Raw genomic sequence first — 15,047 nt, forward strand, 5'->3', positions numbered from 1 at the left:
ACCGAGGTGGCCGGCCTCTTCCCCGTCTTATCCTCCTCTCCACACTCCCACTCTGTTTTTATGAGGCCAGGAAAATAGAACTAGGAAGTGCTGACGTTTTGGGCCCCCCAAATATAATCAGAGGCTCTAACGAGGGCATCGGCCAGCGCTTTGGTGGAGGACCAGACCGGAAATGGTAGTTTCCATGGTAACTCCTGAGCGGGTTGCCTGGGAGATGACCCCTTTCGCTCTCTCTGAATCTGTGCTGTAGCGTCACTTCTAAGGCAGATCTAACTGATCTTCTTGGACTGTCTCCTGCCATGATTCCTGGGAAATACCGCTCTGTTTCTGGCCGGGCTGCGAGCAACGTAGGTTGGGTCTCCTACTATTTCTTCCCATTAGTAGCGTCCTTTCTGACTGGAGTCTTTGTCCTAGGTGATGGGCTGTATTATTGGGACCAGCACCTCTGAATCTACGCAAGCTATTGTTTGACCGAGGCTTGAGATTCCTGGACTGGACCAAGGCACTTGGAGGGTATTTAATATTGTGTGATGGGTATTCAAAGTCTTGTCCAGGATCTGGGCTTCCCAGAAGGTGGAGCTGGTCTGCTGTGAAAGGCTAAGCTTCATTTAAATTCCTTTAACCGGTCAATTCCTTTTTTTTTTTTTAATTAAGAAAATATTAACTGGCACCGCCACCTCCTTCACCTGTCTCACTGAGCTATTTACTTAGACCTGAAATAGCAAGTGTCAAAAGCTTTAGGTGCTAAGTAGAGGGTTAAATTGCTGCAGACATTTTGGAAGATAAATCACAGTGAAACCTTTTAATTCTTAGTTGTGATTTTATTGTTTTCAGCAGGTCCCCAGAACATGATAATTTACCAGAAACAAGCAAAAAGGGAGCATTCTGTTTTATTCTAATTTTTTGTTATATCTTGGTGTACTATTTTGGGGAGGTGTGTGTGTGTATAAGTTAAGAGCATATTTTATGGTTTAATTTTTACATTGTAGGTGAACTGTGGGCTTCATCTGGTAATTCAAACATCATCGCTTCCTGAAAAAAACAAAGTAAGATTTAAGCAGATTTGTATTTAAATTGAATATAAATTGTTTTATATTCTGCAAAATAGCATGATTTAAAGAGCAGTCTAAATTGGAAAATTTAAGTATATTTACTTTGGTCACTAATCTAAAGGTAATTTTTATTTTCTGCCTACACAAAGCCAACTAGTGGTTACCAAAGAAGAGAAGGAAGGGGGAGGGGCAAATTAGGGGTATAGGATTAAGAAATACAAACTACTATGTATAAAATAGATAAGCAAGAAGGATATATTGTATACCTCAGGGAACTATAACCACTGTTTTGTTATAACTTTTAATGGAGTATAATCTGTAAAAGCACTGAATCTCAATGTCGTACACTTGAAACTAATATAATATTATAAATCAACTATACATCAATTAAAAAAATCAAACAAAACAAAGCCAAAAATGAAAACCCACCTGTTTTAAAAACTGAATCTTATTTCATCCATTACAAGAGGTAAGGTGGGGTTTTTTTGACATCTAAACATTTCTTAAATCAGGACCCTTCTTAAAACTGATGGTATATCATTGTTTAATTGGGAAAGTTTTTCCTTCTTAGTAGTGGGTAAAATGATGGCATGTCTTACTACTGATGGAATCTTATAATAGATAAAATGTGATAATTTGGGGGCACATATCTAACATTGCAGAAAAAAACTGATTAGCAGTGGAAATATATTAGGCCAAATGCTATTTAGAAGTTAAGATTTGAACATGAGGTTCTTTTCCCCAGTTTGCCCATATTCTCCCTGGCATTTCCATAACTTCTGGCTTTTGATTTGATCTCTGAGATACTCGTGTTCTCCCCCCCAGCCCCAACCTCAGCTCTCAGATATACTCACCCACCTCCCACATAACTGTGTTTCAAGACACAACACAAATTTTCCTTCTTTGACCAATTTGGACACCTCCAACTGGCACAACTCAGGTTTTTCCCAAAAAGTTGCTAAATAGGCGTCACTGAAGGAACTCTGAAGTGAAGGGCGGAATTTACAGATAAAAACCTGAGAAGGCTAAGGAGGGGCGTGAGGAAGGTGGATGGAAGGACGCCATTGGTCAAGGAGGCAGCTGTGGATTACATTATGTATCTGGAAATAAACACTTGGAAAATAGGCTATTTGATTATCTTGAATAAATAGTAGTTAGCTAGATTAATTGAAAATATTCTTTATTGTAATTGGACCTAATGGATTCCTTCCAAAGCTTTGCTGATTGATTTCATTAGACAAATCCTATTCCACTATTATACATAGGATGTTTCTAGGAACTATGTGCCTCATCCAGATTCTTTCCAAACCATTCATTTTCTCGTGTGGACATGTATTCTGAGAAAATACCTTAGCTCATATAATGCATAAGGATATAATGTAAATGCTATTATAATTTTTATAGTAGCATGAGAAACATCATAATTCTTTTATGATATGTATTTAGGGGTTTTGATAGCTAATCATGAGAAGTTGTTTTGGTTTTGTTTTTCTCAGTCCTCCTACCAAATAATTTAAAATAAATTTAGAGAAAACCCTTCTTAGAAGGTTTAGATATATAATTTTATTATGTTATAACTGGACTGTTAAAGGAGTTCTAATGATAAGAACATTGTGATATTTTTTAACAGAATTTAGTTTCTATTGTATGTTTTTTGCTTTTCCTTTTGAAAAAATGATTCTTGTAATCACTGAATTGTGGTGAGAGTATGGAGGAATTGCAAGTAGCTCAGACTGGAGCCTGGTTTCATCTGACCTCATGAGACTGACTCTGATGTGTGTGTGTGTGTGTGTGTGTGTGTGTATGTGTGTGTGTGTGTGATAAAATACACATCACATAAAATTTACCACTTTAACCATTTTAAATTGTACAAATCAGTGGTATTAAATACATTCACAATGTTGTGCAACCATCACCACTCTCTAGTTTCAGTTTTTATCACCCAAAAGGGAGTCCCTATACCATTTAGCAGTCTTTCATTCCGCCTTCCCAACCCTCTTGGAAGCCACAAATCTGCCTCTGTCTCTATAGATTTTTCTATTCTCAGTATTTCATAAATGGAATCACATAATATGTAACATTTTGTGCCTGGCTTTCTTCGCTTAGCATGATGTTTTCAAGGTTCATCTATGTTGTAACATATATTGGTTACTTTATGTTATTTTATAATTATATTCATTACTTTCTCCAAAAAATTTTTTTTCTTAAATAATGTTTTTTAGGTTGAATTCAAGCTAAATAAAGAAACGCCATCATTCCCTGGTCGACTCTTACAACATGATCTTGAAAGAAACTACTCAAGTAGGCAAGGTATTGTCAGAGAGCAGAGATTAGATATGGTTTATCTTCTTTAAGTAATATTGTTTAATAATGTTGAATTTCTAGATCCAAAGAGACTTGAATTAAAAATGACATCATTCATTGGTTACCAAATTGATTGGGAATTTGTTTAAATCAGAATTGATTTTATATACACAGCATAGTAGATTATTTCTAATACAGGAAAAGCTGTTGTGTTTTAGTTTGGGGTGGGTTCTGCACAAGAGAATGGGAAGGAATCTTCCAGATAATGTCTTAGAACTAGGAAAATAGCTAATTAGTGAGGGTAGGAGTATGGGAACACAGATCTTTAAGGAATAAGGAAACAGTGGAAAGAATGGAAAGTCAGGAGTAGAAAAGAAGCTACGTCTTTCCCTTACTAGCGCATATAATTATAGATATTTTATATCAAAGGCCTTAAACTTTTGTGTGCATCCCCCAAGATCTTGTTAGAAATGCAGATTCTTAGTGCTTCCCTTCCCTTGTGCCCGTCCGCATTCTGATTTTGCAGGCCTTGGGTGGGATTTGGAAATGTGCGTTTTAGTAACGCCTCAAGTGATTCTGATGGATGTGGTTTGTGGACCACCTTTTGAAACACAGCCTCATATGATCTGGTTATATTTCTGAAATGTATTTTGCAATTCAAGGAGAAATTTTCTTTGGAAGATTTGAGTTGTTACTTGGTTGCCAACAACTGTTAGCTATCTGTAATGTGCTAGTGTTAAGCACTACAGAATCCTTACATACAGTACTGTCCCCATCTCCTAGGAGTTTATATGAGAGGGCTGATCAGTATAGGCCTCTCTAGATTGTTTATCTCACTACTGCATGAACATGTGGTGATTCTGAATATTTTATTAGTTTTCTTTTTTTGTTTTGTAACTTCTGGACTTTCCTCTTGGGCCCATTTAATCTGACATGACTTTTCTTTTTCCTATATCCTACACTCTTGTCTTGGTCAATTGCTGGACATGACATCAACCTAACTGCTGTTCCACAGTGTAAGAAGCATGTGTCTTGCCTTTTTTGGTTCGATTCAGTACGCATCTACTGAGTGTGTACTGTGTGCCAGACACTGTATTAGGCACAGAGCTATAGATGTGAACCTGAAAATTCTCAAGTAGGAAATTTTTTTATGTTTGTTTTGTGAATTTCCTTCACATTTTTGATAATAAATCTTGAATTTGTTTTCTAAAACTTAAATACTTTTCCCAAGGTATTCTTGAGTTAGAGGAGGAAGTTGGTAGACAGATTTGTGTATGTCTGGCTAGGTAAGTTTATTTAAGTGTTAAAGTATTGCTAGATATTTGCTAATGAGGAAATAGTATGGCGGCACTGAATTTTGTGAACCTGAAAGATAAATAAACTCTTGTACATAAATAATGACCCATAAAATACAGATTAATTCTTTAGGGAGAAATAAACCTATTTTTTACATTAAAAGATTTTATTCAAACTCATTCTCTGTGACATTTGTACCTGATTGTTTCCAAATGTGCCTCCTTCATAGTTCCAGTCAGTTTCATGCAAGGAAGGCCACACACTGTGTAGCTGTTTTCTTGACTTTTGTACCCACTGTTCTTCTTCCAAAGGCACAAAACTTTGGAAAAATTATAAGTAGCAGTTTATCAGGAAAAGTTGAGGAATCTCTATCTAGTAGACTGCATTCTGATACCCAATTATTATAATTAATTTCATCTCATCCTTATTTTTTCTATTTTTCAAAATTAATTGGACATATATAATCACCTGTCACCATAAATTAACCAGTGGTACTCTCAGTCCAAAGTAAAGAAACTCTATGTTTTAGTTAGGCTACTTAGTCTAAAACTTGGTATGTGATTTTTTTAGGCTTTTTATATTAATGTTAAGTGTTAACCCCTGTATCCTTGAGATTTTGTCAGAGCCAGGGACTGCTATACAGTAAAATCTCAGTTAACCAGACCTTAATTGATTAAATCCCTTAATTAAGAATTCTAAAATATGTATATAGAGAGGAAGAGGCAGTGCTTGACTCCTAAGGTCATGATAAATCGTGAAAAATATAGAAACAGGATTTTGGTTACTAAAACAATCTCAAGGGTAAGGCTGAGTGGACACATATATGACCGTGTACTGTATCCATCTTTCCGTCCATCCACTCACCCATCCATCCATCCATGTATCTAGGGTGCCGTGCAGTGAAGACTCTTACCAAACATAGACCATTATGCCTCTAAACACTTTGAGATCCTAATTATGAAAGAATTCATTCAGCATTTTTATACTAAAATGCAAGAATATATGATTTTCTTTTTTAACAGAAATAATATATGTAAAATGGATTTCTGATTTACTCTTAATAATGGAAAATCAGTTAGTTAATTTACTGATTGCCTAGTGAATTTAGATTCTACAAAGAATATAAAGAATGTAAAATGAACTCCGTTTCTCAAGGAGCTTATAAATTTAATTGGGAAGACAAAAGCTATATATCTGGTGAATTAAATAGTGATATATGAAATCACCAATAACAGGAAATGCTTCCATTAAAATTTTGCCACATAGTAGTGCAGTTTATATGCAGGATGAAACATTCCACATATAATGTGGGTGTTTGATACACACATATTTGTATATATATGTGGGTGTTTATATATCCACATAAATATGTGAATGTTTCAATTGCAGGTCACTCTGGTTCCCAGTCATTTAGAGCAGCGCTCCCCAACCTTTTCGGCACCAGGGACCAGTTTTGTGGAAGACAGTTTTTCCACGGTTGAGGTCGGGGGTGGGGGCATGATTCAAGTGGTAACGGAAGCAGTGGTTCACATGGTAATGCAAGCTTTGCTCTCTTGCCCACTGCTCACCTCCTGCTGTGGGGCCCAGTTCCTAACAATTGAGGGTTGGGGACCCCTGATTTAGAGTATCTTGTTTGTGGATTTTAAGGCCTTTCTATCTAATCATTCTCATATCCTGCTATTTATTGTATGATGTATGTCATACTGATCGTGATAGTAAGCTCATCATGCAGATAGTGATTTTGACTTCTGTGTATGATAAGAGCTGAAAAGTGTGAGGATGAAATTCCTTTATTCACTGAAGTAAGTGAAACTGACTCCTTGATTATTGCCTCTATATCTCAAGTCTTATTAAATTTAAATCTGCCTTCTAAATTGAGGAATGGCTTGAAGCCTTAACAAAATAATTTTAAAAACCTAATTCTGATGCTAACAAGGGAAATCAAGGTTGTCTATTGTCTATTGTTTCAAGTTTTTCCTTTATCATATTTAGCTGACCAGATAATCCTTAATCAGTTAATCCTTACACTGGTTTTTGTTCTTTTAACCATCCAATTTTTGATTTCCAAATCAGTTTACTGACTCGTGGTTGCTTGGGTACCTTGTTAGCAACTGGTCATGTCACAAGACCAGTTCATTTATGAACATGATCTCAATTCTGAATGCTTGTACTCTAGAACATCATTATTAGTTATCTGATATTTCATGATATTCAGAAAAGTGGGATGTGAGCACTGATTATTTTGTTCAAGAAGTGAGGTATGTGATACTTTTGTTTATATCTTGCATACCTGGAGAAGTTAGCAAATACCACTGCTTTACATTTCTTTAGTATGATATATATGGAACTCGTTTTAAGATGGCTTCCCAAAGAATATGTTAGCTTCCTATATTTGGGTTCATCTTTTTGCTTTATTGGTCAGTTTAAGCAGTAGAATTCTGTGGTACCTTAAGTTCTCTTTTACTGCTTATCACTCCCATCAGCATCGATTGCTGCTTTTAGGAAATTTTCTCTTTGTAGAAGGAAATAGAGTTGATTTCTTCTGGTGTTCAAACTGGTACCTTTGACCCATTGCTCAAGTCTTACTTCATTTCTGGAACTTCCCAGCATCTTTTATTAACTATTCTACATTCTTCTAGGTCTTTAGAATGTATCTTAATATGCACCTCCCCCAAAACTCATCTGTGACCATCTTCTTTAAGTAAAAAATAACCAGACACATTTATGTGTGAAATTATAAATAGATATTGTTTTTTTATTCTGCATTTTGTGTATGTTTTTCTGTACAGTTTATTAATTTCATATATGTTTGTCCACTAGATTGAAAGCTACCTAATGGCAGGGGCAATATCTAACCAACAACCTATAAACCTCATAGGGGTGTCACATACCTTGTGGACCCTAACTACAAGCCTAACTACAAGTGTACAAGATTTATTGACATCCACTTTGGTCTCTGCAATATTCTCTACCAATAGTAGTTGAACATACAAAGAAAAATGGATGATGTGAGGTTTACATTTGTTATCCAAAACTACTTTCTCTGTATTTCCTGTAGCAAAGTCATGTATTGTGTAGCTTTGTGATAAATTTTTTGATATTTTGAACGAGATGGAAGAGTAATAAGCCCTTCACCTCGTAATAAATCATCCTACATCTCATCCACAACAAATGTGACAGAATTATGTGGGCTGAAAATGAAAACTACCATGGGCTCCTTATCAGCATTTGGAGATTCTTCCATTCAGACACCTTCAAAGTCCAGAATCCGGCTGGGCTGTCATAGTGCTGGCCCAAATGTATCTGGTAATGAGGGACTATCATCTCAGTTATAAGAGAGTTAAAATTTAGTATTAGGAGTCAGGTTATAAAGGGGATAAAGATAGCACTAGCGTAGTTCTATACTTTCAACCAATCTATAAGGCAAGAGCAAAATTATTTGGTATACACAGAACACATAGTTTTTGTTTGAGGAGGAAAGAAACGAGCTCAAGTTTAGTAACTAATTTCAAATATGGAGAGCTATGGAAGCTGTATTTTCTAAAAAGGATATTTGTAGGTGCCAGAGTTTTCCAAATATAAGGTGACTTTAGTTTCAAGATTTTAAAGGTTTTTCTTAATCAAGTAATTTGTATATCATTTTCAATAGGTGATCATATTAATTTGGTGAGCTCATCAATGCCATCATTTCCCATTCTCCAACGTTCTTCTGAAGAGAAAATTCTTTACTCAGACAGGTTGACCCTAGAAAGGTGAGGACAACTTACTTTTTTGACTAGATAATTTATAGACATGGTACAAGATTTGAAAGGTAAAAAAGTCTCTCTCCCTCCTCTTATTTTCCTGCTATTTAGTTCTCCTACCTAGGTATAATCACTGTTACCAGCTTTTAAATTTATCCTTCCAAGGGTATGTGGAGAAATTTTATATCTATATAATGTAAAAGAGCTTGACTATACTCTAAAACAGTACTATAGGTAAAACTTCAAAATATAGTCCTCACATGGGCTTCTCTGCCCTATCCAGTTGAGTTCCCTTTTACCTCATTGGCTCACAGCCTCCTAATCTCTCCTTCACTCACCCTGCTACAGCCATACCTGCCTCCTTGTTGCTCCTTGAATACACCAAGCATGCTTAAACCTCAGGCCTTTTGCATTTGCTGTTCTCTCTGCCTGGAATGCTGTTCCACCACATATCTATAGACTCACTGTCTTTACCTCCTTCAGATCTTTACTCAAGTGTCGTCACCTAGGGATAGCCTTCCCTGGCCACCCTCTCCAAAGCTGTAACTCCTTCAACCCTGACTGTCCCCAGCCCCTTTCTCTGCTTTATTTTCCTTCTTAGCACTTATCACCCTCTAACATATTAAATATTTAACTTATTAAGTTTATTGTTTGTCTCCTCCCACTAGAATATAAGCTCCACAGACACTGGGAGCATTTAGTTCTGTATTTCCAGCACCTAGAACAGAACCTGGGACAAAATAAACTCTCAAAAAATTGTGAATGCATAAGTATGTTTAGGACTTGATCCCCATCTTTAAATCTAGGAAAGTATCAGCAGTAGAATGGTGGATGAAGGATTTCAGCCTTACCTTAGCACTATAACCAGCAGGGAAACTATCTCTGCTGTGCATACCTTTAGCTTAGCAGTGCATATCTGATAGCAAATGGTTAACCAAACTTCCTAGCTTAGCAATGCCTGAGCAGTGGATTGATGGCAAATGCACTTCTCTGGTTATGTGACATGGTTCTTTGAATCATCTCAACCTCTACTGCAGAAGGCAATTACATTGAGTATTTGATGATGTTAAGTTAATTTTACGTGAAATAATTAATGTTGGAGTTTTTTTAACGCAATTAGAATGAGACTTAATTTTAATAATTACCCTGGCCAAAGTATACTGGCTTTTATATGAGTGAATTACACTTAGATCTACAATGCTTAGTTCATGGAGGCAAGAAGTGGTTCTATTTATCTTTTTCTCCTCACAACATGGGAGCATGAAGATACTACTATTAGTATTTGTAAGAGGAGGTGGACTGCTAAATCAGAACCTTATTAACTTTAAAAAATGTTTTCTAGGCAAAAGCTGACTGTATGTCCTATCATCGATGGGGAAGAACACCTTCGTCTGTTGAACTTTCAACACAATTTTATAACTCGGATCCAAAATATTTCTAATCTGCAGAGGCTAATATTCTTGGATTTATATGATAACCAGATTGAAGAAATTAGCGGGCTTTCTACTCTGAGATCCCTCCGTGTCCTTCTGTTGGGGAAAAACAGGTAATCTTTGCAGATCAGTTTTTGTTTGTTATACTTAGGACGAACATTGAATCCTATGGTGTTTAGATGGCAACTCAAAATTGAATAATACTTAAGAAACTAATAGACTAAAATTTTTGAAAGATTACTTAAATGGATTTAGATTCAGTCATAATTTGTTTTATGAGATTCAGTCTGACAATTATTCAAACCAAGTAACATTTATTAAGTGTATATTTTATTATTTCTATTGCTTTACAGTGCCATAACTTATGCGGAAGTAAATAGCAGACTTTGGCCTTTATGTTTGTTTTATTTTTTAATTTATTTTTTTATTGGAGTATAATTGCTTTACAATGGTGTGTTAGTTTCTGCTTTATAACAAAGTGAATCAGTTATTCATATACATAGGCTCCCATATCTCTTCCCTCTTGCATCTCCCTTCCTCCCACCCTCCCTATCCCACCCCTCCAGGCGGTCACAAAGCACCGAGCTGATCTCCCTGTGCTGTGCGGCTGCTTCCCACTAGCTATCTATTTTACGTTTGGTAGTGTACACATGTCCATGCCACTCTCTCACCTGTCACAGCTCACCCCTCCCCCTCCCCATATCCTCAAGTCCATTCTCCAGTAGGTGTGTGTCTTTATTCCTGTCTTACCCCTAGGTTCTTCATGACATTTTTTTTTCCTTACATTCCATATATATGTGTTAGCATACGGTATTTGTCTTTCTCTTTCTGACTTACTTCACTCTGTATGACAGACTCTAGGTCTATCCACCTCATTACAAATAGCTCAATTTCGTTTCGTTTTATGGCTGAGTAATATTCCATTGTATATATGTGCCACATCTTCTTTATCCATTCATCCGATGATGGGCACTTAGGTTCTTTCCATGTCCTGGCTATTGTAAATAGAGCTGCAATGAACATTTTGGTACATGACTCTTTTTGAATTATGGTTTTCTCAGGGTATATGCCCAGTAGTGGGATTGCTCAGTCATATGGTAGTTCTATTTGTATTTTTTTAAGGAACCTCCATACTGTTCTCCACAGTGGCTATATCAAGTTACATTCCCACCAACAGTGCAAGAGGGTTCCCTTTTCTCCACACCCTCTCCAGCATTTATTGTTTCTAGATTTTTTGATGATGGCCATTCTGACTGGTGTGAGATGATATCTCACTGTAGTTTTGATTTGCATTTCTCTAATGATTAATGATATTGAGCATTCTTTCATGTGTTTGTTGGCAGTCTGTATATCTTCTTTGGAGAAATGTCTATTTAGGTCTTCTGCCCATTTTTGGATTGGGTTGTTTGTTTTTTTGATATTGAACTGCATGAGCTGCTTATAAATTTTGGAGATTAATCCTTTGTCAGTTACTTCATTTGCAAATATTTTCTCCCATTCTGAGGGTTGTCTTTGGTCTTGTTTATGGTTTCCTTTGCTGTGCAAAAGCTTTGAAGTTTCATTAGGTCTCATTTGTTTATTTTTGTTTTTATTTCCATTTCTCTAGGAGGTGGGCCAAAAAGGATCTTGCTGTGATTGATGTCATAGAGTGTTCTGCCTATGTTTCCCTCTAAGAGTTTTATAGTTTCTGGCCTTACATTTAGGTCTTTAACCCATTTTGAGCTTATATTTGTGTATGGTGTTAGGGAGTGATCTAATCTCATACTTTTACATGTACCTGTCCAGTTTTCCCAGCACCACTTATTGAAGAGGATGTCCTTTCTCCACTGTACATTCCTGCTTCCTTTATCAAAGATAAGGTGACCATATGTGCGTGGGTTTATCTCTGGGCTTTCTATCCTGTTCCATTGATCTATCTTTCTGTTTTTGTGCCAGTACCATACTGTCTTGATTACTGCAGCTTTGTAGTACAGTCTGAAGTCAGGGAGCCTGATTCCTCCAGCTCCGTTTTTCGTTTTCAAGATTGCTTTGGCTATTCGGGGTCTTTTGTGTTTCCATACAAATTGTGAAATTTTTTGTTCTAGTTCTGTGAAAAATGCCAGTGGTAGTTTGATAGGGATTGCATTGAATCGGTAGACTGCTTTGGGTAGTAGAGTCATTTTCACAATGTTGACTCTTACAATCCAAGAACATGGTATATCTCTCCATCTATTTGTATCATCTTTAATTTCTTTCATCAGTGTCTTATAGTTTTCTGCATACAGGTCTTTTGTCTCCTTAGGTAGGTTTATTCCTAGATATTTTATTCTTTTTGTCGCAGTGGTAAATGGGAGTGTTTTCTTGATTTCACGTTCAGATTTTTCATCATTAGTGTATAGGAATGCCAGAGATTTCTGTGCATTAATTTTGTATCCTGCTACTTTACCAAATTCATTGATTAGCTCTAGTAGTTTTCTGGTAGTGTGTTTAGGATTCTCTACGTACAGTATCATGTCATCTGCAAACAGTGACAGTTTTACTTCTTCTTTTCCGATTTGGATTCCTTTTATTTCTTTTTCTGCTCTGATCGCTGTGGCTAAAACTTCCAAAACTATGTTGAATAAGAGTGGTGAGAGTGGGCAACCTTGTCTTGTTCCTGATTTTAGAGGAAATGCTTTCAGTTTTTCACCATTGATGACGATGTTGGCTGTATCACGTTGATTGATTTGCATATATTGAAGAATCCTTGCATTCCTGGGATAAACCCCACTTGATCATGGTGTATAATCCATTTAATGTGCTGTTGGATTCTGTTTGCTAGCATTTTGTTGAGGATTTTTGCATTTGTGTTCATCAGTGATATTGGCCTGTAGTTTTCTTTCTTTGTGACATCCTTGTCTGGTTTTGGTATCAGGGTGATGGTGGCCTCGTAGAATGAATTTGGGAGTGTTCCTCCCGCTGCTGTATGTTGGAAGAGTTTGAGAAGGATGGGTGTTAGCTCTTCTCTAAATGTTTGATAGAATTCGCCTGTGAAGCTATCTGGTCCTGGGCTTCTGTTTGTTGGAAGATTTTTAATCACAGTTTCAATTTCAGTGCTTGTGATTGGTCTGTTCATATTTTCTATTTCTTCCTGATTCAGTCTTGGCAGGTTGTGCATTTCTAAGAATTTGTCCATTTCTTCTAGGTTGTCCATTTTATTGGCATAGAGTTGCTTGTAGTAATCTCTCATGATCTTTTGTATTTCTGCAGTGTCAGTTGTTACTTCTCCTTTTTCATTTCTAATTCTATTGATTTGAGTCTTCTCCCTTTTTTTCTTGATGAGTCTGGCTAATGGTTCATCAATTTTGTTTATCTTCTCAAAGAACCAGCTTTTAGTTTTATTGATCTTTGCTATCGTTTCCTTCATTTCTTTTTCATTTATTTCTGATCTGATCTTTATGATTTTTTTCCTTCTGCTAACCTTAGGGTTTTTTTGTTCTTCTTTCTCTAATTGCTTTAGGTTCAAGGTTAGGTTGTTTATTCGAGATGTTTCTTGTTTCTTAAGGTAGGATTGTATTGCTATAAACTTCCCTCTTAGAAATGCTTTTGCTGCATCCCATAGACCTTGGGTTGTCGTGTCTCCATTGTCATTTGTTTCTAGGTATTTTTTGATTTCCTCTTTGATTTCTTCAGTGATCACTTCATTATTAAGTAGTGTATTGTTTAGCCTCCATGTGTTTGTATTTTTTACAGATCTTTTCCTGTAATTGATATCTAGTCTCATAGCATTGTGGTCGGAAAAGATACTTGATACAATTTCAATTTTCTTAAATTTACCAAGGCTTGACTTGTGACCCAAGATATGATCTATCCTGGAGAATGTTCCATGAGCACTTGAGAAAAATGTGTATTCTGTTGTTTTTGGATGGAATATCCTATAAATATCAATTAAGTCCATCTTGTTTAATGTATCATTTAAAGCTTGTGTTTCCTTATTTATTTTCATTTTGGATGATCTGTCCATTGGTGAAAGTGGGGTGTTAAAGTTCCCTACTATGATTGTGTTCCTGTCGATTTCCCCTTTTATGGCTGTTAGTATTTGCCTTATGTATTGAGGTGCTCCTATGTTGGGTGCATAAATATTTACAATTGTTATATCTTCTTCTTGGATCGATCCCTTGATCATTATGTAGTGTCCTTCTTTGTCTCTTCTAATAGTCTTTATTTTAAAGTCTATTTTGTCTGATATGAGAATTGCTACTCCAGCTTTCTTTTGTTTTCCATTTGTGTGAAATATCTTTTTCCATCCCCTTACTTTCAGTCTGTATGTGTCTCTAGGTCTGAAGTGGGTCTCTTGTAGACAGCAAATATATGGGTCTTGTTTTTGTATCCATTCAGCCAATCTGTGTCTTTTGGTGGGAGCATTCAGTCCATTTACATTTAAGATAATTATCGATATGTGTGTTCCTATTCCCATTTTCTTAATGTTTTGGGTTTGTTATTGTAGGTCTTTTCCTTCTCTTGTGTTTCTTGCCTAGAGAAGTTCCTTTAGCAGTTGTTGTAAAGCTGGTTTGGTGGTGATGAACTCTCTCAGCTTTTGCTTGTCTGTAAAGGTTTTACTTTCTCCATCAAATCTGAATGAGATCCTTGCTGGGTAGACTAATCTTGGTTGCAGGTTTTTCTCCTTCATCACTTTAAATATGTCCTGCCAGTCCCTTCTGGCTTGCAGAGTTTCTGCTGAAAGATCAGCTGTTAACCTTATGGGGATTCCCTTTTGTGTTATTTGTTGTTTTTCCCTTGCTGCTTTTAATATGTTTTCTTTGTATTTAACTTTTGATAGTTTGATTAATATGTGTCTTGCTGTATTTCTCCTTGGATTTATCCTGTATGGGACTCTCTGTGCTTCCTGGACTTGATTAACTATTTCATTTCCCATATTAGGGAAGTTTCCAACTATAATCTCTTCAAATATTTTCTCAGTCCCTTTTTTTCTCTTCTTCTTCTGGAACCCCTATAATTCATATGTAGGTGCGTTTAATGTTGTCCCAGAGGTCTCTGAGACTGTCCTCAGTTCTTTTCATTCTTTTTTCTTTATTCTGCTCTGCAGTAGTTATTTCCACTATTTTATCTTCCAGGTCACTTATCTGTTCTTCTGCCTCAGTTATTCTGCTATTGATCCCATCTAGAGTATTTTTACTTTCATTTATTGTGTTGTTCATCGTTGTTTGTTTCATCTTTAGTTCTTCTAGGTCCTTGTTAAA

At 36.2% G+C, this 15,047-nt stretch overlaps 1 protein-coding gene across 6 annotated transcripts in view; it reads left to right on the forward strand.

Annotated features, from left to right (window-relative positions):
- Positions 1-7: 7 nt before the first annotated feature.
- Positions 8-15,047, forward strand: part of LRRC49 (leucine rich repeat containing 49) — a 128,990-nt gene continuing 113,950 nt past the window's right edge. Inside the window, exons 1-6 of one of the 6 annotated variants that reach the window (XM_067752112.1) lie at positions 9-347; positions 415-513; positions 990-1,046; positions 3,275-3,362; positions 8,302-8,404; positions 9,738-9,941. In XM_067752112.1, coding sequence (XP_067608213.1) covers positions 8,331-8,404; positions 9,738-9,941 — 278 coding nt within the window. In that variant the 5' untranslated portion in view covers positions 9-347; positions 415-513; positions 990-1,046; positions 3,275-3,362; positions 8,302-8,330. Of the gene's footprint in view, positions 352-414; positions 514-989; positions 1,047-3,274; positions 3,363-8,301; positions 8,405-9,737; positions 9,942-15,047 lie in introns of all 6 variants that reach the window. The other 5 variants (XM_067752128.1, XM_067752118.1, XM_067752099.1 and 2 more) reach the window with 5 other exon arrangements.

The sequence above is a fragment of the Pseudorca crassidens genome, chromosome 1 (genome assembly GCF_039906515.1).
Source record: "Pseudorca crassidens isolate mPseCra1 chromosome 1, mPseCra1.hap1, whole genome shotgun sequence".
Taxonomy (NCBI): domain Eukaryota; kingdom Metazoa; phylum Chordata; class Mammalia; order Artiodactyla; family Delphinidae; genus Pseudorca; species Pseudorca crassidens.